Source organism: Odontesthes bonariensis, chromosome 17 (genome assembly GCF_027942865.1).
Source record: "Odontesthes bonariensis isolate fOdoBon6 chromosome 17, fOdoBon6.hap1, whole genome shotgun sequence".
NCBI classification, from domain to species: domain Eukaryota; kingdom Metazoa; phylum Chordata; class Actinopteri; order Atheriniformes; family Atherinopsidae; genus Odontesthes; species Odontesthes bonariensis.
Window position 1 is genome coordinate 28,207,634 of NC_134522.1, and position 27,435 is coordinate 28,235,068.

A 27,435-nucleotide genomic window follows, 5' to 3' on the forward strand; every position below is an offset into this window, starting at 1 on the left:
CTTAGTAGTGTATGTAAAGGCCCCTTTTGAAACAGTTTTATTTGTGGGTTTTTGCGGCTCATTTCTCATAGATTGAATAGCTCACCAAGAAAGGATTGTGCCTCATTTATTACTGGATGCAAATTAGCCTGATCTATAAATGCAATGGTAACTGATCCAGAAAGCTGGCAAAATAATTGGACAGAGACTGGAGATGTTTGAGTCAGTGAGAGACAGGAGATCTCTGGCCAAACTGCTCTCCATCATGAAACAACCCTTCACATCCCCTCCATGAAACACTGCAGACACAGCGGAGCTCTTTTTCCAACAGACTGCTCCAGCTCCCCTGTCACAATAAATGTTTCAGAAAAACATTCCTGCCTACAACTCACCTCTGTGCAATAGATGATCCTGGTTCCTGCTCTCCATTTCTGTACATCTGTTCATAGTGTCAATACCTTGTTAATAGTTATTTATACCCTCTGTTGTTGCACTGATCATTTGCACTTCAGCAGTCATTTCTACTTAAGTTAAAAATCGAACCATCTGTTGATAAAGTTCTTGGATTTTTATTATTTTTTCCCCCATTGGTAATTTTTCTTGCATTGTTACTTTTGTCTGTCTATCTATCTATCTATCTATCTATCTATCTATCTATCTATCTATCTATCTATCTATCTATCTAAAGTTTAACACAATTTTATGCACAAGATAAATCCATAGGATCAAGAGATGGTAGGGTAGAAAGAAAAAAATAACACGTCTTTTCAGTTTTTGAACTCTTCTCTAAATTTCTTTTTGTAAGTTTGGGATACTGTCAAAACTTCTGGGGACGTTGTTGAAGACAAAATGGGACACCTGAAACAGTACTTCTACTACTCGAATAAATCTACTTCACAATTTTTTTGCGCCACTGATTTTAGTTAGTGTGCTTTTAAAGCTCCATTGTGCTCATAAAAGTGTCAAACAACATTGAAACCTTTAAAAAAATAAAGAAGGTTACTGCATCAACATGAAACTCTTCTGGCTGAATCAGTTGTGCAAAAGATGAATAATTGCTTTCGAAGTATCTGGTTCCTGTGGTAAAAAAGTTCAAAAGTACAAGCTTGTGGGCATAACAGTTAAAGAGGAGAAACCAGCCAAGGGCTTTCGATGAACAGCAACCAATACAAATCTACAAATTCTAACACTGACCTAAAGATTGCTTACACATTATAGGGATCTGTTAAGACATTCAGAATGATAAATTAGTTGATTTGGATCAGTGAAACTCTATGCAGGTTTATCCCTATCCATACACATCATCAAAGCTTTCTGAATATTCATCAACTCAAATGATAACTTCCTCAGTGCAAAAGTAATTTTGGCATTGACGCCAACATTTTATCTTAGAGTATTGCCAGTAACTAAATCCTTTCTCCAAAGCCAATGCTTAGCTGTTATTTAGCTACTTTCTTATTCAAGGTACTTGCTGTATCTGTGGTCCAAAATGTGTTGAATGTCTTGAATGTTAATACCACTTCTTTTTCATGGTAAACTTCTTAAACTAACTTATGGTCAATCAAAGAACATACATAGTGACTATTAATGATATGCTATGATATGAATAAATCCGTCTTACGGGAATGAACTATGTCAGCCTGTACCTTAGGGCGATGGCTGTCTACCAATGATATCAGTAATTTGTGTGTTTCTGTCTCACAACACAAAGTTGGATATCTTACCCGCTTGCGCAGGTTGCAGGTGAGGATGAGGTTGCGGGAGAAGGAGTTGGCAAAAGCTGTGTAGAACTCCAAAACTTTGAGTAAGGCTTCCCTCTTGATGACATGGAGGTCGCAGTATGTTAGTGCTCGAACATTGGCACATGCATGGGCAAGTGTGGCTTCTTTCCAAAACACATCTCCAAACACATCACCTTTACCTGGGGACACAGCAAACAGGAGAAGGAAGAGTTTCATAGGGCATGTTTGGTGTAGAGAGTTTTAGTGACAATGGACAGTTAGGCAGACATGAACAGGTTCTACACCTGGTGTTAAACCAACAGGAAAATTTTAAGATATTGGATATGGTAAAGAACCTATCTCACCATGTAGATTACTCCTGGGCTGGGACTTGAACCTAGGCTGGCTGCTCAAGGCACTACATCCTCTGTTGCTCCTCAGTTGTTTAATGTCTTAATAAGGGCATATTTCTATATGCAACAGTAAGGGCGAAAACACCCAGCAGCTTCAAAACCACACTTTTAACGAACAGGGTAAGATAAGTAGACCAGATAACAGGTTCTAAGTTAGAGAATAAATGTGAAGTAATGGAAATGCCTGAAAAAACATATTGTGTCATGCATTTTCCAACTTTGAAGCTTCTTGCCATCACATGAGCTTGTGAAGCTTGTGAAGATCTCTCCAGTTAAGTAGAATGAATGTCATTTTTGAATTTTTCTTTACAGGCCCATCTTTGTGATGGTATAATATTAAATCAAAGCATGGAAAAATGGCAGTGAAGAAAGCTTTGATACACAAGAACAAGGGCCCTGATTAGCCGTGCATACCTGCACCAGCAATACAACTTTGAAAATAAACCATCTACTGTTTCTGCATGGATGACACTTTTCCTAACATCAACACTTTTCTTTACTTAGCGCACATGTACCTTGCCGTGTCCAACAACAAGAGCATCTAATATGACATAGACGAAATATCAATTAAAGCTGCAGTCTGCAGGATTTGTTGTTGTCATACGTAAAGTCCTAATTTTTGGCATTTTAAGAGTTTACATGATCTATCATAACGCTTGAAGTTGAAAACGGTGACCTCCGTAGTCGCAAAATGCAAGAAATGCTTATTTTTTAACCGAAAAATAAAGAGTTATTCAACTTCCTGTCCCACCCCATCAAAACACATGAGAACTCGTGCACGTCTACGTGCACGCCAGATGCACGTACACGACTCCTCATTCATCAACTCACCTGTCATTTGCGATCATGGAAGACACAGTAAGTAGACTAGCCCGTAATGAAGTTCAATAGTCTAGATAAATAAGCATGGGCTCGTAAACCTGATTGGTTACCTTTTACCGGTCCGGTCTGCAATTTTGTAAACAAACCTGCTGGCTTTGGAGGGACCTAGCGGGACATATAGGGGACCTAGAGAACTCTTTTTTTTTTGTATTGGGGTATTTAATGTACTACTTTCAGAATCCCTGGACAGTTCCAGGCATTATGCTTGAAAAAGAGTTGCAGACTGCAGCTTTAATCAAAGGAAGGCAGAATGTAACACGAGTCACAACATAATGGACAAGACTGCTCACCCTCTACACAACTTTCTTTAGCTTCACTGCAATAATGACTGGTGCAGGAGGCAATCCTGCTTATAGTGATGGCCTTATACACTGTAATGACTCTATACAATTTTAGTATTTTTACTATAACAACATGATTTACCATAGGGGATTAATAAAGTATTTTTCAATTAAATTCCCTGCCATACATCATTTAACAGTTGTTTCATACTTTCATGGTCAAATTTAAAACTAGTAAAAAGTGGGAGAGAAGTCATGGCACAGGCACAGAAATGTACAATGCTTTTAAAACAATTAACTGCAGTTAGGCTTCTGTTGATTTGTTGCATCCTTGACTGTTGATCAGTGCTGTGATAAGAACATACTTAGCGGTAACAAATTCATTCTGAGCTGTAACAAATTCAAAGAGGTACTGTTAGCGTGACTGAGAGCAAACAGGAAGGTGGTGCCTTGCAAGTTAAGGGCAACCCTCCCATAAAGGAAGTGAATCGTCCATTTACTAGATTAAAGCATCCAGTTTGTGTGATAGGTGTCAGCCAAAGTCAACTATGGTGTGGGAAAAAAACAGAAAAAAAGAAAGACAAGAAAAAGGAAAAAGGAAAAAACTTTTCCTCTCAACTTCTATTATGAAACCCAACAGGGGTTTCTTCATCCCGATCAAACAGCTTGGGATCAGAAATGGAGAGTTCCTTCAATGAAGCCTTCATTCTTTTATTCATAAGTCTTTTGTTTGTTCACCCAAGGTAGCTTTTGCTATTCACAGTGGTGAGAATGGCCCACAGCTTTTAAATAGCTTGGATATATTCCACACATTCCAAGAGGAATTTTCATGTTATGCTTTCCTTAGTCTTTTTGTGTAATTTCTTATTTAATATGTCTGTTGATCACATGACTCTATCTCAAATCATTTTAACATGTGTACTCATGTTCATGTGTTTTATTTGTTTTGCTTACACTGATTTGCATCAAGTTGCGTCATGAGACCACATAAAATGACGGAGGGTAACTTTGTCCATTGTATTTTTTATTTTGCTTCAAGTTCTTAAATATTGGACCCTAGGAGGCAATGATTTGTTAATAACGTTTTTTTTTCAGAGGGTTAATAACTTCTGACGGTTGACAACTCGCCTCAATGAGAAATAAAACAAAAATGACCTCGTGGAATCAGTTTTGTCCTTGAACAAATCACGTGTGATACATGAATTCATCAAGGAAAATAACCAATTATAAGTTTAAGATCATGTTACCTCAAACTCACTTTATTTTAAAACTAGCCAAAAAAATGATGAGTTGTGATGTAAAATCAGTTGGATCTTGTAGAACCAACTTTAGCATCAATATCTTAAGGAAAATTATTTTAATCATGTTTATGTCTACAAAGACAAAACAGAATTGAAAGAGTGATATTTCAGTAATGCTAATGTCATAAAGTTGATATCCACAATGATATTCTGTAACTGCTGCATATGTTCTTAAACAGTTTATATGGTTGGTGGCATAGCACTCCTTTACCTGTGGTGGAAACGCAGGTCACGTCTTAGTAAAACAAAAAAACACTGGAAATTAGGCAGCAGTGTGTGGATAGTTTGCACCTCAAAAACATTAAAGCAATGAGGAAGGAAACTGCTATTTGATTTTAAAAGACCTTACATGAGAACATTGCTATCTCTTGAAGAAACACATGACTCAATCAGGACTTAGGGAGCATCTATTAAATGGGTTTGCTTTCTCTCATTGATCCTAAACCAGCTGTAGCCACCAGGAGACTTGACTTATCAAGTGCCAGCATAAATTCCCAATTCTAATCACCCATTGCAGACAAATATACATTAACACTTGCAAACATCTCCAAGGCAATGTATTGGTTGTTATTTTGATAAAAAGTGGAAGAAGAACCATAATTGTGAGAAAAATCAAATGTCTCATAAGTCACCATCATCTGCAAAGTGTAACTGAAATACACTAATCCGTGCTCAGAATCTTCTTTGACTCATAAACTTCAAAATATCTTACACAACAACAGTGTAACATCAGCTTTTAAACTATGGTGATAATATAAAAGAACAACACAATGACGTATAATTTTGTAAAAATAGAAAAGAAAAAAATATATTTTGTAGGTCGCATGTAGAATAGCGCTAGTATTACATCGTTTTCCCTCAGAAACCCTAGATGCACTCTGACTGGAACAGGCACAAAAAAGTAAAATCTGCCCTAATTAGGAGTCAGATCTGTGTCAAATCTGCCTCAACCATCAGCTCAGCATTTTTTTGACAGCCGACCCAGAAAAGATGTGACGAAAAGCAGTCCTCACTCTCCACAAGCTGTCATAATACCCTGGATAATGGACCAAAACTGCTTCCAATATACTATTGCAAAATGACAAAAAGCTGTGTATCACTGTGAATTCTGATCTCATGTTGACCCCCTTTTTGTGTCAGTAAGATTGCCCTTTCCTTTTAAACACCTAGCAAAGGCTAAGGCAGCAGGACTCATCTGGAATGAGCTCCCCAGAGATACACAGCTCCTCACCAATTAGCTGTGGACACAGTCACATGGGACGGGGGAGCTGGGAACGGTGGTGGTAGCAACAAGCACTGAGCATAACACTCCTGTAAAAAGGTTAAACGTACTGGATTGCTATGCTTGGATGGGTGGAGATGGATGTAGATACATTGTGAGAATGAGCATTACTTGCAGACTGTTATGCTCATGATAACTCATTAACATGTAAAATCACTTCTGTTGGTATTGGTATTGAGTGATTAATATGATTAAACTCCTGATGATAGATACTATACTCAAGGTAGAAAAGTATTATAGTAGAGTACTATGTCCTCTGATACAATATACTTACTACAAATGTACAGCAAATTTGGTATTTGACTGGCGTGAGAAAAGGATAAAGGTGTATGTAGTTTATTCTTACAATGTGGGTACTGCTTGAATCCTCAGATTCATCTTCTATGTCACATGTACTTTTGTGTCTTTAAATGCATTGTTGGTAGCCTGCCAGTGTATCACCATCTGTGTGAGTGGCTTCAGACACTGACAATAACATCACTTGATTAGAGTTAGGAATCAAAATTTCTTGGTCAACGTCACAAACGATCACGGTTAGGCCTAAAAAAACCACAACGATCAACGCCATGGCCACCATTTTTATATTTCACAAGCACTTGCTCTCACAACTTCTAGAGGTCACATATTCTTCATATGTAATTATAGGTATGTGGCATGTATCTGTTTGCCAGAACATATGACCTACTGGCACATTGTAGGACAGTCTATTAGGCTACTTTACGTTGGATTCACCATTCAGCTTAAATTTAATGCCTTCTAGAAGTTCTACAAATTGCTTTACAATGTGTTCCTAATTCACTCAAACCCTCTTATTATACATTTGCACATTATATACACAGTAATTTATTCTCAGCGATCACACACAGAAAAGCATATTGGGGGCAATAAGGGGGTTTAATGTTCCCCAGGAATACTTTGACTCCAGTGGTGACTGGTGGTATGAAGCATAACATTGTAAACCTGAATAAACTGGAGCTGACTGGGGTCAAAGTCACCTGGACTAAATTTTTCAAAATCAATATCTTGAGTAGTGATTTCTGAAGAATTTGAGGGAAAACAAATTTACAGACTGCAACAAATAATTTTCAATTAAATACAGCACTAAACTATAAAAACTGAAATACCTGTGCTCATAGGCGGCGGGTGAGTCCGACATTTGGCAAGGCACCGAAATCGATGCGTCTTTTTTCTTTTAACCAAAGAAGGCGTAAAAAAATTAGTTATTTAACATAATCAATAAAAAAAACACAAAGATTATGTTTCAAAATCAAAAAGGAGGGCATGACGGTGACGGTGTGGAATTAATTTCCAAGACTAACAAGTGTCCTTACTGTCTGTCTAGCATTTAAGGATTTTTAAAAAATTTTTTTTTACTTTTTTACACAACACAAGCACATCCATTACACACACCCACAAGGCAATGGCGAGCCACAGCCACTCATCACTCATTTAATAGGCTACATAGACCTGTTTTTTTCTCCCAAGTCATCGCTTGCCCCTCCCGGCTCATCGTTCCTCAGAGGCTGGGGACAAGTTGCAGCTTCTCCGGTGACCGGGTTAACGTGCCCGGGGGTCGTTGTTGCTGACGCTGCAGCATCAGGTGTGGTGTCACTGATGCTGCTGACAACTTCTGAATAACTTCTTTGTTTTTCCTTTGCCTTGAAAAAAAGTTTGTATATCCATTTTATGCTTTTTCCAAAATAGCGCGGTTCGAAAAGCTGTTTATTTAAAATGCCAGTACATTACCCATATCACCTTGGGCCAGGTCGGTGACGACCATAGACATATAAAGAATAATATATCTTTATAATGTCTATGGTGACGACATTGTTGTATTATCACCTGACCTGATTGTCACCAGGGGGCTCCAACGACAACACCCAGCCACACACAATATAATAGCCTATATAACTTGCGCACATATATTATATATAATTTGCAAAATTCCCCGCGTAACATTTGGGAAGGCACAGTCTATGCTAGCCGTCATTACCCGCCACCCATGCCTGTGCTTTACAATAATGTCGTCAACTTAACTCAATTTATCTGAGAGCTTTAAGAATTACTTTAATTAATTACGATTTTGAAAAAAAAAAATAGTTGGAGCTTCTAAAAATTTATGCAATTTGGTAAATATTAACTCTTATACAAAAGTAGAGATATTAAGTGAAATGTTTTTCTTAATTCTCACCTCATAAGAAACCAACCTTGTTAATTATTTAAAAAAACATTTTACAGAACCACAGTTTACTATCTTATCCAAGTGATGGTTGAGAAATGCTTAATCTGTCTTCTACCTCAGGTTGAAAGGTACCAAAAACTCCATGGTGGACAAAACTTGGATATGCACTTGATAGCTTTTATGCAACTGGTATCTCTGTGCAGTGTGGGTCCCAAATCACAGCATACCCAGTAAATCCAACAAGATCTCTTTTTGGAAGCGTAATCTGATCAGGAGCCGCTCTGTGCTCTAACCAATTAAGTCGGTGCACTCTCTGAAAATGCACTCACTGTGGAGTCAGCCATTGTGTGTTTTCAAACATCTGTCAGTTAAAGGTGTCTTTTGTAAGTTTGGACAGCAATTTGGGAACATGTCTGTTTCCAACTAAACATAAATATTAATCAAGTAATCACTAATTTGAGACAAAAAAATATCAATGTTAAGATTGCATGCTGTGCCTTTTCCTTGTCTAGCACTAACATCTGCGCTTGTATCTACGCATATTGCCAATTATAAATACAAGCAGGTACTATTCCACACTTTGTAGGAATATCCTTACGCACTCATTACACTCACACACACACATCTGTGCATAACCATGATGGATAAATGGAGGCTCTGGAGTTGGACAGCGGGAAGGGGAAAAAACTCATGACAAGAAGACACCTCCAGCAGAAGCAGATTTGGGAAGGAAAGGCTTCTTATGCTCCAGTCAAAAAATAAATTCTGCCTTCAGAGAAAGTAGAACAGTCTAAAAAAGAAAGGGACTGACAGTGGGGGAAAAAAAAAACAGATGACCATCAGGTTTTTTTTTTTTTCTTCTTTGGAGTTGCTTGAGAAAAGAGAATCTTTGTGTAATTCTGCTCACTGCCATGGGAGACACAAATATTACATAAATTTAATAAAATGCTGATGTAGGAGGCCAATTGATTTTTAAATTTCCCAGATCATCAAAAATATTGCATGTTTCACCTCCTCCCGTCAAGGCATTTTTACGAGATGCTGAACACAAAAGACAAGATGTGCTTAAGTCTCTTTTACTTCTTTTGGCATTCAATTAGGCTCCAACATGTTCACGTTCACCTCAGTCTGCACTTAGAGTATGTCTTTGTGGATCCTAGAATCTGTGATTTTGATTTCACAGTCATGAAGAGTACAATTTTAAACAGTTTTGTCCTAATCACCAATCCCATCCTAAAATAATTCATGAGACCTAGTCATATGATCAACATTACCTCTTGTTTCTGCACCATTTCTATGTTGTTTGGAGATATTTCACCTCTATCTTAGGACAGTAGAACATTTTAAGATATTGTAGAAGCTCTGTGAGAGAAAATCTAAGAAAGGTTCCAGATGTGCCTTGAAACACTGTAAGTGCTCTCAATATTCAATTTGAGGAAAATGCCTCACGGATTTCCTGATTTTGTACAAAAATACATTCAACCACAAGCTGAGACAGCTGTGGCAGACAAAACAACACATGTACATTTTTCCCTACATCTACTGTCTCAGTGAGTTTGTTCTGCATAATCCCAGCCCCATGTGACAAAAGATTTGGCAAAAAAAAACTTCTATGATTCTGATGGAACCCTGGAGGACTCGTGGGCTGCAGTGTTATCTAATGTCGTTCATTCACACAGGGGTATCAACTTTAAATAAAACCAAAATCTGAAATAATTATTCTGTAAATGTCCTTGTATACCAAAGCACCAACTCACAGTCAGCGTCGCAACAAATGTTTTTGATGATGCTAAATGCTGTTCTAACCTGTATCCCCCATCAGCAGAAAAAGAAATTGGCAGTGGGTGGGTGTATGACCTGATATTACCTTATCTTGCAATGCAGTTTGCTAGATGAGTAAAAAGAATTTCTGGCTGCTACTCTCAGCTCATGTGCTGATGCTGCTGTAACTTCTGTCAGGCCATTATCTTGAATTGTGTAGGTGGAGAGACAGTTGTATTGCTGCAGTCTGGTGACACTGATATCCACCAACAGCAGCAATAACGGCTCTTACTGGATTAGGGGCACCACTACTGTTAATATTTGAAGCATCCCATCCAACAACTGTAATACTGATGCTTCTAGACTTCTGACAAATGTTGGTCCTACTACAGTAAAATTTCGAGTTTCTACTCTTCATGTTCACTTCTGGAACAATTAACCCATTGAGGCCGGGAGAGCATTGCCGCATTTCTACCTTTAAAGCCGGGGGCGCTGTTGCGTTATTCTAAGGCCGGGAAAGCGTACACGTCTTTTTTCATGTATAAGGCTGTTTTGCACCAATTATTGACCTCTGCGCCAATTAAATGCATTATAATAGACACGTGAGAGTGTCGTCATGTTCCTCGTGTCATTGTTTTGAAGTTAAGTTACATCAAACAAGCATGGAGGACTTTCAGTGGGAAGACATTTCAGACGGTAGCGATTGTGAGGAGTTTCTTGGCTTTGATGATGCTGATGAACGTGCTGACCCAATTGATCGTGATTTATGGCTAGCACATATGTTTGAGGATGACGATAACGACGAGGATAGTTTTGAATGGTTTGAATGTGAGTGGAAGACTGACAATTACCACCGTAATCGACGGAGAGATTTCAACCGCACACCAGCGGTGAAAGTCGATTTTCCTGCAGATGCCACACCGTTGCAGGCATTTAATCATATTTTTTACTGAGGAGCTTTGGGCGCATCTCGTTTCCGAGACGAATAGATATAGTGACCAGGTACTTCAGACTCCAGCTCGAGCAAAGATGGCAAAGTGGTCACACGTAACTGTGCCGGAGATGAAAACGTTTATTGGAATGTGTATGGGCATGGGACTCCTTGTGCTGCCAGTACGAAGAGATTACTGGCAATAAAATAAATAGATAAATAAATCATTTAAATATAAAATTACATTTTATTTTATTTTATTACTGTTTTCTAATTGAAAATAGTGCTGTCCCTGCACATTACTTTTTCCATCCATCCATTATCTATACACCGCTGAATCCGTCGGTCGGGTCGCGGGGGGGCTGGAGCCTATCCCAGCAGTCAATGGGCGAGAGGCAGGGTACACCCTGGACAGGCCGCCAGTCCATGACAGCACATTACTTTTTATTTTATTTTATTACTGTTTTTTTTATTGAAAATAGTGCTGTTCCTGCACTTTACTTTTTACATTTTCTATTTTCGGAGAGGCGTCTGGCTGCAGAGCTGCACTGTCAGGACCCATGACCTGCACTGTCAGGACCACAGCCCTTTTACAGACAGCCGTTCCACTTCCTATTCGCCCCATTATAAAAAATTTGGCTGCAGTTCAGTTGGTTTTCTCTGGGGGCGCTGGCGAGCGAGTGCAGAATGACCATTGGCCATAGGGCTGGCGCTAATAACTCAAAACATGTCCCCGCTAGCGGCTGAAACCTGAAAATAATACTGTGATTTCTGACAGAGGGATGTGGATTTATATCGAAAGTACAATAACCTGGGAGTTATAGCTTTCTGTTTTCTTACAGGTCTGGCATTTGCGAGTCAGTATCCGCTAGCATCTAGCTAATGGAATCTGAAGAACGCACGGCTGATTACGACCGGTTGTTTTACGGCACTCGTCCACTGTGCCAGAGTGCTAACCTGGTGCCGCTAACAACAACCAAAGCTAAACCAGAGGCTAGTCAGAGAGTATGTAAAAGGGCTGTGCTGAAATCTGTAACTATTTGAGCTAACCCCTCTCTGCTAGATCAGCGCTAGGACTGACCATGCCGTAAAGTGATGCCACATATGTGACGTCACTCGGGATGCAATACTGACAATAAATGTGTATTTTAAACAAATCTAGTGAGTCTAAAAAACCAAACCAAGTGCCGTTTGAAAGGATAATTTATCCTGCCTTTAGGAAAATTAAAATGAAAAAATATAAAAAATTCTATCAAAAGCAATGGCTGCATCTAAGGTGGATTTCATAGTACCACCATAGAGTTCGGCGTGCTCTGCACTGCTTCGTTGGCGCCCCTAGAGTGCAGTACCACCCGGAAATAGCCGCCAGTTTTCCCTCTCCTCATAATAGAGACTCTCTGGTCAGGACCCTTAGTTAGAGACATGCACTGTGACGTCACCTGCACTGTGAGGATCCGAAGCGACAACCGAGGAGCACGTATTTTTCGTTCCCCATTTGAACTGTGGAGACGACGAGGTGAGTAAAAGTCGAGTGAAAACAACTTTCTTTCATACGAAGAAACAAAAACAGTCTTTATTCACCTTAACGTTACGTTGCACACTATATACTCGAAAGTTATATTAATTTTAAAGAATTAGGTTTTTTTTTTAACTTTTGGCTAGTCTTCAGCGTTGTTATCGTATTGATAATGCTCACTTAAATGTACCATTTTTCGTATCGATAGTGCTGACTTGTTTAATTTTGTTTGACTTATTACGACATTATTTGTCTCTTACAGATGCATATTTCAATAACTATATACTGTAAAGTTATATTAATTTTAAAGAATCAGGTTTTTTTACTTTTGGCTAGTCTTTAGCGTTGTTATCGTATCGATAGTGCTCACTTAAATGCGCCATTTATATATATATATGTATATATATATATATATATATATAATTTAGTTTTACTTATTACAACATTATTTGTCTCTTACAGATGCATATTTCAATAACAACCGCCGGCACTACGCCCAAAATCGAACGCTGCACGTCATGTTGCAAACTGTTTCACTGCCCTCTGTGCCTACAATTTAAACCAGCAAAATTGTCCAAGCTGCAGAGCCACTTAGAGGCACATACAAAAGGTGGCATTTTATTTAAAGGTAAGCATAATGTATTTGTCTGTTTGTTTGTACTCATAAGTATTAGCTAACGCTACTAACTTCTGGCAGGTTGTGGTTTGCTTGTAAAAGGGTAAAAGGAAAATGAAGGGAATGTTGGTTGCAGTGAAGAACATCTGACACCTCACTTTCTGTCTTTTAGAAACCTATCCCAGTCACTAAATCCTGGCAACTGGACAGAGAAAACTGGACTACAAATTCAGGTAAGAGTATAAAGTATGTATAATGCATGTATTCATATTAATAGTTGAGTACTCAGGAAGAAGAGCAGCAGGCAGAGGTCTCCAAGAGAGCCAGACTTGCTGATGTGGACACACCAGTGGAAGGCGTAAGCTTTTGCACAGTATCTATTGGTCAGATACTGTTGGTGTGGCAGCTATAGTACAGACATCTTTCTTTCTGTCTTTTCCATAGGACTCGGTTGAAGATCGCATTCTTCAAAATTGCAGACATGCAGCAGAGTGTGCTGAGGCCAACAAACCACTGTTGTCTGCCAGAGTGGACCTGCCTGACGTTCTGGGCATCGGGGAAGAGGAACAGGCAGAGGCTGCTCTACAGTATGGGAGGTTGTGGAACGAAGAACTGGACGAGGATGAAAGAGAAGCGATCCTGGAGCCTTTCAAAATGATATTTCACAATATTAACGACATGTTGATATTTTGTGAACAGGTAGTCGACAAAAACAAAGATTTTTTGTCATATTTTGAATGTTTGACTGAATAAACACTACAGAACATTTGATCATGTTGTGACTTGGTGTGCTTTTTATGTTTTCTCATTGATCCCTTAATAATTTGACTAAGATTATACTGTAGATATCAAGAGTTAGGGTACTATTTAGTGGTACTAAGGTGTTCCAGCAGCCCTCTCTCTCTCTCTCTCTATCTCTTACTTTTTCTCTCTCTCTCTCTCTGCCCCATTTTCTTGTATGCTTATGTGTTTGTCTATGCGTCAACTGTCTAGTGTCATTTGTGTATATTTGTGTGAAAAAAAAAAAAGTTTATATGGTGGTATGTTGAAATATAATGGAAAATAACTGTAGTCATGTATGGGCATACACTGTGAACTGGAGGAAGAGAAAGAAGAAAGGGAAATGTATATATATATATATATATATATATATATATATATATTGGTGATGATGATGAAATTGTATATGTTTTACAAGTCTACCAATAAACAAAGTAACAAAAAAAAAAGAACATAATTGGCATAGACATAGAACCAAACATGAAATTTATGGTGGTTAAGGATAAAAATACAGAATAATACAACATAAAAACTAATTGAAACAAATGTATATATAAAGACCAGTGCGATAAAGTCAAAATGAAATGATAATGAAATAGCAGTGACTTACTCTATAGTACACAATAAAATGTACAGTATAGGCTTATGGCATCTTGTGAGATGTTGGGTTATGAATATGAGCCTAAGAGAAAATGTGTGCAGTGACCAAACAAAAGTTTACAATACAAATAAAAACAATAGACCGGGAATTGATAGATTTTATGTCGTACTGTTAACTAATTAATTAATTTGTGAGGACCTCTTGAAAAATATAGCGTTTAAAATCGTTTACAAATACGTGCTTCCGATACACACGCTTTTATTTTGAAAGGCTTCGAATCAACTTCCGGTCCTCACAGTGCACTTCCGGTCCTCACAGTGCAGGTGACGGTCTCCAACAGGGTCCTGACAGTGCAGGTCTGCAGCCAGACTCTCTTGTATTTTCGTGAAGGTGTATGAAAGAAAGCCACAGGTGTAAGCTCTCAAATACTTTTTGAATTTTGTTTCTATCTGCTACAGAGGCTTAGAAATCAATCATTAAAGGCCCGGTCACACATCCCTCCACGGGCATATCGCGGCCGAATCACGGCCAAAAATTTCTGCCCGTGAAGCAGACGCTGTGGAAAATGTGCAAAATTGGCTTACCCGCGGTTTACCTGTGGTATGCCCACGGAACAGACGCCGGCGACTGTTCCGCGTCCTTATCGCGGGTGAAGCGCGGCGGTACCGCGGCCTACCACGGGTATAATAAAGCAGCCGAACCGTACAGCCCCAGCTCAGGTCTCCTGCCAATCCAGTCGCGCACCCAGATGTTCCGGACCACCATCCTCCTCCTCCTTCGTCTTCTTCGGTCAATGAGGAGCTGATGGATCTGTAACACTTGGTTCTGATGCTGCTGGAGCAGCAAGACGAGCTCATTACTGTGACGGGGATCCATGTTCACCCCTTGACGTCTGGAGCACAACTGACGAATGCTCGGCAAATCGCGGAGAAAGGCGTTTGTCCGTGCTTACACGCGGTACACACGCTAATGCACGTGATAACAACGCGTAACAGGCGCGGAACAAACGTGTTATGACCGTGCTCCACCCGCGATTACCCACTGATCCTACCGCGTGTAACCACGTCTTAACCGCGGCCGTAGCACGTCCCAGCACGTTCGTTCCGCGTCTGTACCGCGTCTTTACCGCGTGTGTACAACGTGTACCGCCCGCGATTACCCGCGGTCTAAAGTTTTGGGCAGCCCAAAACTTTTTCGCGCGGCCAACCGCGTGTGAATTTCTTACCGCGTGTAACGACGGGTGAAGTACGGCTGTATCGCGTCTCAATCGCGACCTCAAAGCGTCCAACAGCGTCTGCTTCACGGGCAGACAGTTTTGGCCGTGATTCGGCCGCGATATGCCCGTGGAGGACATGTGTGACCGGGCCTTTAGTAGGCGTTGACACAATTGCTGAATTACCAAATTGTAAAGTCTTTCTGCTTGTTATCTCACATTTGTTTTGAGACTGCATTAGGAAACTTTATAGCAACCTCTATGCGGCAGGTTGGATTTCATCATTGTCCCTTTAACCAGCTCAATTAATATATCCCTCTTAATATATTCCTCTTCTAATCTATTCAACATCAAACAGCCCTGAGTGATTCTTATTAGTGTATCTCGTAGTGATGCAAGGCTCATATGTGGTTGAAGGTTCATTTCTTCCTGCTCACTGCTGACATGGTGATTGATGGGCCAGAACATTTTGCAGTGAATAACAGTCCCTTCTGATAACTAAGCATGAATGATGGATTGAAAGAAAATAATCTGCGCTAGTTTGGATTTTTATCCATTGTTGATTATCCACAGCTCTCACTCATAAAAGGCTGATCTTTGTATGGTCAACCATTTACAAAAGGAGAAATATTATGCCCCTTTTCCACATGCTTTTCCTGAGGTCTTACCAAAATGTCTGTGACATTCTTTGGTCAAAATTACACAGAGAAACACTACAACAGCTAATTTTCCTTCCATCATTTTACACCTCTAATCAAGTGGATAATTTTAGTGGCATGGAGTGACCCACTCGAATATACTCCGCCCCTTCCCACCTCAGGCTCTGCCCTTTGAAATATTTAGTACTTAATACCCCTTAGAGCCTGAGGACAACTAAAAACAACAATGTAGTATAAATCAATGTATCATATCTGTTTTCACTCGCCCAGTTGGACAACTGCGTGAGACTTTCCAGTTTGCAAGTTGTCCCATTTCAAGCCCTAAAGATATTAGCCAAAGTGTGGCTGAAAGACCAACACTGCTATGGACAAGCACCTTTCAACTCAAGACAGTAAATATGTACAGAGAATTAAAAAAAAAAGCTTAAATTCTTCTAACAGTTCATTTTTATCATCAGAGTAGTCCGTCATAACAGAAGACACAGGCAGGTAGTGCGTGAAGCTTGAGTTTATATTAATTTGACAATTAATGAAATGTTATCACAGTAGGTGCATTTTAGAGCCAGCTGTAATAAAATCTAAAATAAATTCCTTCCATTTTTCAACGCCATGTGCCAATTCAACAGAGAGCTGTTGCGTTGACTTTGCTCGCTTTCAAGTTGTTTGCCTTGTTAAGAGTTACAGCCTTCGTGTGTACAACACTTGATAATGTCACCCTTACAAGAAATTAGGTCATTCACAGCCCTGTGCTTGAAAGAAAACTTCTAGAGAGCTTGGACGAATGTAGCATTCCACTAAATTAGAAGTATTTCACTTACTCTGGAAAGAAAGTGTGATCATCTATAAGAAAGCTCTCAACTTATATTCATCAGTGATAGAAAAGAACAAGAATAATCCCAGATTTCTTTCCAACACTGCACCCAAGATGACGAAGAGTCATAGCTCTGTTGAGCCATGGGTTCCTTTGACTCTCAGTATTGATGACTTCAGGCTACATCTAAACCTGCAGCCTTTCTTTTGGAGCTCATCCCAACAATGCTGTTCAAGGTTGTTTTTCCTTTATGCTTATCAACAGGCTATGCATCAGATGCTTTCTGTAATTCACCTTATCAATTATCATACACTTGATCCAGAATGCATCATAGCACTGAGACAGCATTGCTATTGCTATCATTGCATCTGATGGCAGACTTGTGTCTGTACCTGTCCTATTAGCTCATAGTCCTGCATTTAATAATGTTGATCAAAATATTCTATTAAAGAAACTCAAACATGTTGTTACTAAAAGAGCCCTATTAGGCAGGTTTAAGTCAAAGTTAAGGAAGCCAACTTCCTGTGCAGTGTAAAAAAAGACTTTGGGGATACTTCATTGTATTTTTTCTTTTCTATGGTGGGGTTAAAATTATCATTAGATGCTATAATAAGCTAAAATTCGTAAGTGTTTTAGTCAGGAAAATTTGATCTTATCTTATAGATAAATATTTTTTACACAAGATCATAATCAGAATGTCAATACGTGGTTACTTTAATATTTCTAAGGTTCACACCTTCTATTTGATTTTCATCAGCTTGCTTAATTTGCTCAAGATGGATGAAAAACTAAACATGATCATTTTATCTTATTTTATTTATTTGTTCCATGAAAGTATTTTGACTCCCAGCTCTCCTCTGCGTACATTCAACAGCTGGGCCTGAGGCCATTCTTCTAATGATAAAGGAGGGACGCTTTTTAGCTCATATTGAGCTACAGCTGGTCTTAATGCAACTTCAGCTTTGCAACAGTGAAGGTTTCTGGACTCCAAATTCATAATGTTTTCATAAGGGCTAACCTCATCTAATAATGTCATTACTGGCTGATATATCCTCTGACTGTTACACATCAAAGCTCCCTCCTGCTTTCAACGGCCAATGAGTCTCATTAGAATTGAGCACTACATTAAGGCTGCTGGATGATGGGGTGAGGAGGCAGTTATTGGTTCTCAGACTTTAGTGTTCTTTTCAGAAGCTGCCACAGTATTGCCCTGTAGATGTAGTGAATTTACTGTATGTTGCTTATCTAAACTTGCCTTCGTTGATTTACTGCTGATTCTTTACATTCCCCTGAGTGAAAAAACTATTTTCACTGCCTGTACATGATGAAGTACATATAATTAGAAAAAAATCTACATTAGCATTTGTAAGCATTTTTTTTGCCAGAGTGCTTATTTATGTGTCCAAATGCATGTCTCCATGATTCTGTCTAGACTGTCAACTCTCTCACTCTTTTCTATTGCCGCAACCATCAACAACTTAATTTTTCTCTGCATTCATATGCTTTCAATGCATTCTTCTTTTACTCTCGAACCTCTTTTACAATAAACTTTACTACAGCGTATTTTATTTTTCTTTCAAGTTTCTCGTCCATGAGCTTAATTTTGTTACATTCAGAGAAATGCAACCCCCTTCCCCTATCCCTCTGTTGTCCCTCTACACTTTCAGTTACATTGTTATGGTTTTACTTCGCATAGTTATTCTAATACTTGCTTTCTTTATCCCTCTCCTGGTTTCTATTTCTCTATTTGTCTTGGACTGGCATTGTTTTCCTTCTTCAATGAGAGAAAGAGTAAGCTGGCTGAGCCATCGCAAAGGAAAAAAAACTTTAAAGAGGAAAGACTTTTTTTAGAGTAAGGACTCCTTTTTTATGCTGTACACACAATGTACACACGCAAAAAGACATGGAAATCTTGTCAAGCTTTCTTCACCCTCTTCTACAACTTTTACAATTTATTCCAACTCTTCTCACTCCTTCCAACATCTTGTCCTTACATTCGCTCTAACCCCTCTGTGTCTCCTCCATCTTCATCTCCCCACACAAGCTGTGATCAGAAAGTTGCCTTGTTCTTCTGCTCAAATACAAGTTGCAGCTGTAAGCATTGCTGCTAGTGACATAATGAGAGACTAATTTTCAAGATTTTAATTAATTTGACTTGGTTTGGATTAGATTCTGATTGTATTATGATTAATTGTAGGGATGCAGAGGTACCACTTATTTTCAAACCGATACGATACTTGGATCTGAGTATTTGCCGATACCGAGTCCCGATGCCGATACTTCTACCACAAAAAAAATGCAATGAATTAGAAGACAGGTTTCAGTTTCACTAGCTTAACCACACTTTTCCTGATTAGCTTGACATCTCCCCTAGCTGCCAGTCTAAAAAAATACAACAAAAATGACAAGCCACCCTCTGATCACGGTCTTCATGCAATAAATTGGTATCGGTTCGTGGTATCGGTTAACTTTAACGGGTACGAGTACGATAATTTTTTAAACCTGGACCTTTTTTCTGGCATAAAATACGTTCATCTACTCACCGATAACAGTTTGTGTCACGTCCATGGGGTTTTCCCCATGTCTTAGGTTTTATGTTTTATCATGTTTTAGATAGTGAAGTAGTGAAGTCCAGCTTTTTTTATCTTAGGCAGCTGGCAAAGGTGAAGCCCTTCCTCGCACACACGCACTTTGAAACAGTAATCTACGCCTTCATCACATCTCGGCTGGATTACTGCAATGCTCTTTATCTTGGAGTCAGCCAGTCCTCCTTTGTACATCTCCAGTTTGTCCAAAATGCTGCTGCTCTCCTCCTAACTGGAACACGTAAGAGGGAGCACATTACTCCCATTTTAGCCTCCCTCCACTGGCTGCCTGTGCATTTTAGAGTCCATTTTAAGATTCTTTTATTTGTTTTTAAATCTTTAAATGGACTCGCCCCGCCTTACCTCTCCGAGCTGCTCCATCCTTATGCTCCTGCATGGTGCCTCAGGTCAGCTGATCAGCTGTTCTCATGTTTCATGCCTTATATTTGTTGTTGTTGCTCATGTAGAGCACTTTGTTTCAGCCATGGCTGTTTTAAAGGGCTTTATAAATAAAGTTGAGTTGAGTTGAGTTGAGTTGAGTTGAGCTGTGTCATGTCTTGATTTTTGAGTTCATGTTTTGTTTTAGTTTTGCCATTGTTTTCCCTGTCAGTCCCCATGTTCTGATCATTAGTTCACTCACGTCACCTGTATTCATTGTCCCCAGCTGCACTCATTCACCAATCACTCTCAGTTCACTATTTAGTTTCCAGGCTCCCCTTTCAGTTTGTGATTTCCTTTCCCCGATCTCACCTTTACCTTCTTGCCACGCCACGCGTTTTTTCATGCCATGTCATGCCAAGTCTTTTGTTTTTCTTGTCACAGTTATATTCATGTTTTTGATCCCACAGTTTAGTGTTGTCATCCAGCTCAGCCGCGCTTTTTGTTTTGACTTTTGTTTTTGTGAATAAACCAAGATTTGCTTTTACCTCTGGAGTCCACATCCGTGTCCTGCCAACCCCCATACCTGACAGTTTGGTGAAAGTCGGCGTCCTTCGGAAGATATTTAGATTACTCGAGATCCGCTCATATCCATATAAAGGGAGAGAACAAGGCATAGAAAATACAGCTTCTAAATAAGGCATTATCTGTCTTTATTTCACCAACACTTTGAGACGAATGAAAGAACGCGTACTATTGCACTGTTAGCTCTTGGCTCATATGTTGTTGTTATCCGGGGCTATCGGGGGGCTTATAGGAAGCTTTCTACACACGTGTCGAGTGGGATGACTTCATCGACGCGCGCCACTGCAGCACAGCTTTGGCATCTATTCACCTATTTGGCATCCAACCATTAACCTTAGGAGATTCTTTCTTGAATTTTTTTCTTCCTTTAATATGAGCCCCTACTTTTTTCTGTAGAAGTTTCAATAGTGCACAATCATAAATAGCAGAGGCTGAATTTTTACTTTCCAAAACTACATTAAATCCACACTCTCTGCAGATAATTAATCATTCATTTTCCATACTCATTTTATCCTATTCATGATGGCTAGGGGGCTGAAGCCTATCCCTGCTATCACCAGGCAAGAGCAAGTTACCAATGATCTCCTCTTAGCCTCTGATAGTGGACTTGTGTCTGTGCTTGTCCTCTTGGATCTCAATGCTGCATTTAATATAATCAATTGCAGTATTCTGTTACAGAGACTTGAACATATTATTGGGATTAAAGGAACTGCATCAGGCTGGTTTAAGTCATATTTATCTGAAATATTTCAGTTTGTTCTTGTAAATGAAGAATCTTCCTCACACACCAGAGTAAGTCATGGAGTTCCCCAGGGTTCTGTGCTTGGACCAATTCGTTTCACTTTATACATGCTTCCATTAGGTTACATTATTAGACAGCATGGCATAAATTTCCATTGCTATACTGATGATACTCAGCTGTACTTATCTATAAAACCAGATGAACCCAATAGGTTGGTCAGACTGCAAGCATGTCTTAAAGACATAAGGACCTGGATGACTCAGAACTTTCTGCTTCTAAATTCAGACAAAAATGAAGTTATTGTCTTTGGACCTGAGCGCTTCAGGGAGAAGCTCTATAGCTATATAGTTACTTTAGATGGCATTTCCTTGGCTTCTAGTTCTACAGTGAGGAAACTTGGAGATATTTTTGACCAGAATTTATCATTTGACTCATATATAAAACAGGTTTCTAGGACTGCCTTCTTTCACCTTCATAATATTGTTAAAATCAGGAACATCTTGTCTCAGAGTGAAGCAGAAAAACTAGTCCATGCATGTGTTACTTCAAGATTGGACTCTTGTAATTCTTTATTATCGGGCTGCCCCACATATTCTCTGAAAAGCCTTTAGCTGATCCAAAATTCTGCAGCCAGAGTTTCTTATAGCATTATACATTAAAATGTAGCACAAAGTGCTTTATAAATAAAGTTTTGATTTGATTTCGTGAGGAGGTTTTCAGACAATATGATAAAAAAATGCTCCAGAAAACATCTCATACCCCACCTTTAATGCATTATAATAGACACATGACAGTGTCGTCATGTTCCTCGTGTCATTGTTTGGAAGTTAAGTTACATCGAACAAGCATGGAGGACTTTCAGTGGGAAGACATTTCAGACGGTAGCGATTGTGAGGAGTTTCTTGGCTTTGATGATGCTGATGAACGTGCTGACCCAATTGATGGAGATTTATGGCTAGCACATATGTTTGAAGATGACGATAACGATGAGGATGGTTTTGAAGGGTTTGAATGTGAGTGGAAGACTGACAATTACCACCGTACTCGACGGAGAGGTTTCAACCGCACACCAGCGGTGAAAGTCGATTTTCCTGCAGATGCCACACCGTTGCAGGCATTTAATCATATTTTTTACTGAGGAGCTTTGGGCGCATCTCGTTTCTGAGACGAATAGATACAGTGACCAGGTACTTCAGACTCCAGCTCGAGCAAAGATGGCAAAGTGGTCACACGTAACTGTGCCGGAGATGAAAACGTTTATTGGAATGTGTATGGGCATGGGACTCCTTGTGCTGCCAGTACGAAGAGACTGGCGATAAAATAAATACATAAATAGATAAATAAATAATTTAAATATAAAATTAAATTTTATTTTATTTTATTACTGTTTTCTGATTGAAAATAGTGCTGTTCCTGCACTTTACTTTTTACATTTTCTATTTTTGTGAAGGTGTATGTAAGTAAATTTCCAAAGAAAGCCACAGGCGTAAGCTCTCAAATACTTTTTGAATTTTGTTTCTATCTGCTACAGAGGCTGAGAAATCAATCATTTAGTAGGCGTTGACACAATTGCTGAATTTCCAGAAAAACTTCAGGTTTTAGGGGGTCTTTCTGAAATCGCCCATAGGTTTTACAGGCATTCTTTTCCAGGCGTTTTAGGCCTAAATGGGTTAATGACCAAGCTCCATCAGATCTTAAAGATCTCATTGTTAGATATTTTCCTAACAGAGCACTTTGCTCCCAAACTGCAGGTTTACTTGTGGTTCCCAGAGTTTCTAAAAGTAGAATGGGAGGCAGAGCCTTCAGTTATCATTAATTATTATTAATTTCTCATATGACATTATGTGCATTTAGCATTATTGTTGTCATTAACTTGTGTTTCCCTGTCTCAACAAGTATCCTTTGAATGGTGTTTGTTGTCCCCTCTTTTCTGTCCACTCAAACCCCAGCTGGTGAAGGTGGATGGCCACCCTTCCTGAGTCTGGTTCTGCCAGAGGTTTCTTCCTGTTAAAAGGGAGTCGTTCCTTTCCAGAGTGGCCTCATGCATGCTCAGGATGGGAGATTGGAGCGAAGAGAAGCTTTGGTGCAATCTGTTGGTTTCCTTAGCTAGGAAATTGTTTTTTTAATTGGCTCTGTATGTATGAATTGGACAAATTTTCTATTTAATTCATTTGATTTGATTGGACTGTATTATTGAAGTGCCTTGAGATGACATTTGTTGTGACATTGCACTATATAAATAAAACTGAATTGAATTGAATTGAAGAGGCAGGGTACACCCTTGACATGTCACCATTCCAACAAAGGGCCATAATGGAAACCAATTTGTGAAATAACCATGCTCATGGTGTCATAGTGCATCATTCACAATCTCACTACACAACCAAACACCTCCTCCAATTATGTCACTACATACCTAAAATGGCGATTACTTCATCGTCTTGAATGACCTCCAGTGACCCCGACACGACGAAGCAGAGGGTGTCAACACTCTCACCGGCGTGGAAGATCAGGTCTCCCGGGGCACAGTGGATGGTCTGGAACTCCACAGCTAGGGATCGCAGGCAGCCATCACTGGCTAATCTGAAAGCTGGATGTTCGTTGAACACCTTCGTTTGGAGAGATAAGATCAAACAGTTAGAAATAATTCTGTAAAGTAATGTTCTTGCCTCAATAAAAAACAGTGTAGCAAAATTTGTACACAGTAGTTTGAGATATTTGTTTCTCTGTGGAAAGAGAGACGAGGAATAATAAGTTATTTTCCCTCTACATAGGTATGATGTTTGGAAGGCTTTTTGTTGGTGAATATGATGACGTGTTGCAATAAAAAAGAAGCCTGTAAAAAAGACACACCCACATCTCAGCACCGCAAACTTTTCAAGAAATATATGAGAAAAAGAAACCCTAATAGCTAAAAAATTAGTGAATATTACTGAAAACATTAACATAAGTTATCAATAAATTAGTGAATGAATTAATGATTCATTAATCAGAAATTTCAAAAGCCCTCCATTAATTACCATTAACAGGTTAAAGCACTGATATAATCGAAAAACAATTTGTTCTACAAAATAATCAGTAATCAGTATGAAACTATTATTAGAACACAACCAGAAGATTAATAGAAGGTCAGAACTTGAACAGAACAACTTTGGAAGTTTTTATTCAAACTAGACAAATGTCTAGATTTTGTCTCAGAAAAAAACAACATTTTTTCTAATATTCATTTACATGTGCAGGATGATACAATTTCCACATGGACAGATCATTTATCAGAGCAGCAGGGGAAGTCTTCATTTAGGTTGTTGCCTTTCATTGATTGTTTTCATATCAGTTTACCAGTCAATCAACTGGAATCCTCAGGAGAAAGTCTATGTGTGTCATGTTATGTTATTCCTCGCATATGCGTCTAAAATCACGCATATTGTCTAATATGCTTAGCAACCTCCCATGATGTAATGACCACTGACCATGCAGATGCCATTTTGGCTGTCATTAATTTGGTATTTTCTTTTTTTCCTTTCCCATTTTATAAAAACTATCATACTGAGTTGGTCTGTACTGAATAGAATTGGAATTATTTAGCCTGAGCTGGACTTAAATTGAAATGAGTTGAAATGAAAAATCTGTTTAATTTCTCTGAAGTGGTGCAGTACAAATAAATTGAATTGAATTGAATTGGTGATTTACAAACTAACACAATTCCATTGAATGATACCAGAAGTTCTTTCAAATTATATTGTTTAAGTGCTGACACCTTTCTCAGCCTGGCTGGTTTGGTGCTTTATATAGAAAGGAAAAGAAAGAGAAGACTGAGTCTACTTTTCTCTGACATGAATGCTCAATTGCTGTTTTGAATTAATGTCTAGTCTTTTATTTTTAAACGGTATCTCCACCAACACCTCAATCTTATATGAAGAAAAAGACAAAACCTTAATAGTCATGAATGTTTTGGTATATTGGGAAGGTTGATATTTAGGGGTGTAAAGAGGCACAGATATAAAACTGAAGCTGATTTTTAATGATAAAGGTATAATAACACCAATACACAGACCACAGAATTGATTTTAAAGTTAAAAGTTGGTTGTCAAATCTAATTTCTGTCAGTTCTTTGGATTTTATAAGAAGACAGGAAAAATTGACAAAATTGTATAGAAAATTTCATAATCTGTTAGGTTTATATATATATAAATACAGATGGTCATAATGTGTATTTTGCTTTTTTATCTTGTCAAGGCCACTGCCGAGTAAGCCACGTCAGTCGGGGGATGAAAGTTGGTGTTGTGATGGTGAAAGATCAAGGCTTCATGAGGAACAACCGGTCCTGCCTGATGTCACGGACATCACGCAAGCCATCGCCCCGCTGATGGGTCTTCTTTATGCCAACAATATAGACTATACAAAGGAACTAAGGTTGAAGTTATTATTCAAAAGGTCCTGATGAACATCAGCAGAGGACAGTGTTCCTCCTTTGCCCAGACCCCTGCGAAAAACCATGTAGCTTTTGCTTACAGGTCTCATCTCAATAATCATCTCTTTAGGTACTTAAAATGTTCTCTTCAAAGTAACAGACGTTGATCAACTGTGCTGTGTTCATTGTGAAATGTCTTTTTTGAGTACGGACTGTGTTCTAAAAGGTTTTCTAAATTCTGCACCAATAAAAGTCAGTACAGGTTGCAACTTCATTATTGTTATTCAATTAAAAATTAAAATATGTGTATCTTGTTCTTCTACTAAGGTAAATCTGAGATATTCATTGATCAGATTTTTCTAAGATCAAATTTATGATTAAATGTAACCACTAAGAAATGTGAATTCTAAAATTAATGGAATGTGCGAAAAAAGTCAAAATATGTATTGTACAATGCCAGTAATTCCAACGAGCCACGTTTTGACATGGAAAATTATGTAATGTTTTAGTTCAGTTGATGTATACATTTATTTCAATTGACCTTTTAATTGAGTTAAAACTAATTTCGGGATTCACTTATCAGTTCTCTCAATTAAAAAAAAGTCAATATGACCAAAAACCAAAGTTTAGTCCACTTACATTTTTTAATTGGGCTGAAAAATATTTAAGTTCAAATAACAAACAAAAGAAAATCAATCGACTTTGAAATATAAATCTAACTAACAAAGATGTTGATGCAATAAGAGATTTGTATTCAAGACAACATAGGATAATGCTCAGAGAACAAATGATATTTTTCATGTAACTTAAAATTTTAAGGCAACCCTTTCACTCATATTTTCAAGTTGAAATGTTCTGTTTGATTTTGTTCTGGCCTATCCTAGCTGTCTTTGTCATAGCTCACACTCACTCCTAGGGTCAATTTTATAGTCACCATTTAAACTAACATGCATGTTTTTAGGCAGTGGGAGGAAGCCGAAGTACCCAGGGAGAACCCACGCATACACAGGGAGAACATGCAAATTCCACACGGAAAGGCCCCAGTCGGGCTATGTTTTACATGAACATCCAACACTGTAACATTATATAGCTCTCTTTTAAGATATATGGAAATATATCAGTGTTCACAAGATGTTACCAAGCCTAACTATCAGCCTAATACTGCCCTCGACTCTTTTGTCCAAATATGGCCATTCTATTTGCCATTTGCATTATTTTTCTTATTTTTGTGGCCATTTTCTTTGAACCTCATTTATGGCAAATTATGGAAGGGACAACCAATTCTTGACTGGTAAGGACTTCAAAATATTGGCAACTTCAAAAAGCCGCATATTGTTTCCATCTATGACATCAAATTTTTAAGAAAAAATAGCGCCAAATACAACAAATGTCATCTCAAGGCACTTAGATAATAAAACTGTCTAATACTTAGACCTACATGGCTTAATCTTTGAGACAAGCATATGCAACTGGCAGGATCAACCAGGTAGTTCAAGGGCATCTGTTTTTAATGTTTCTTGACAGAAGGTCTTTTAACCCTACTTCAAATACTGTGTCGTGTATCAACATTGCAATGCTTTTAATGTGTACTCTTGTGGATACACTTCACATTGAAATTTATCTGTGCTGAATTACAAGAATGTATTCATCAGTGGAGATGCTCGTTACAAAAAACAATTACACAGCCAAGAGTGTCCTTCAATCAAGCCACTTTGGCAGTAAAAGTTTGCCAAAGATTTGGGACTAATACCAGCCAGATCAAGTGATGTTTAAAAGCTTCAGAGCAGACTTTGGCTCCATTTAGT

The 27,435-nt window shown here is 38.6% G+C and overlaps 1 protein-coding gene and 1 long non-coding RNA gene across 2 annotated transcripts in view; one reads left to right on the forward strand and one right to left on the reverse strand.

Annotated features, from left to right (window-relative positions):
• The window catches only part of kcnh5b (potassium voltage-gated channel, subfamily H (eag-related), member 5b), a 194,094-nt gene that overhangs the window by 45,045 nt on the left and 121,614 nt on the right, over positions 1-27,435 (reverse strand). The window contains exons 11-12 of the mRNA XM_075447653.1: positions 23,636-23,828; positions 1,704-1,900 (exon numbers count right to left, since the gene is read on the reverse strand). Coding sequence (XP_075303768.1) covers positions 1,704-1,900; positions 23,636-23,828 — 390 coding nt within the window. The remainder of the gene's footprint in view (positions 1-1,703; positions 1,901-23,635; positions 23,829-27,435) is intronic.
• Positions 12,209-13,360, forward strand: LOC142365901 (uncharacterized). The gene is made up of 4 exons (XR_012766675.1): positions 12,209-12,249; positions 12,712-12,877; positions 13,038-13,223; positions 13,310-13,360. It is a non-coding gene; the product is annotated as an uncharacterized LOC142365901 (long non-coding RNA).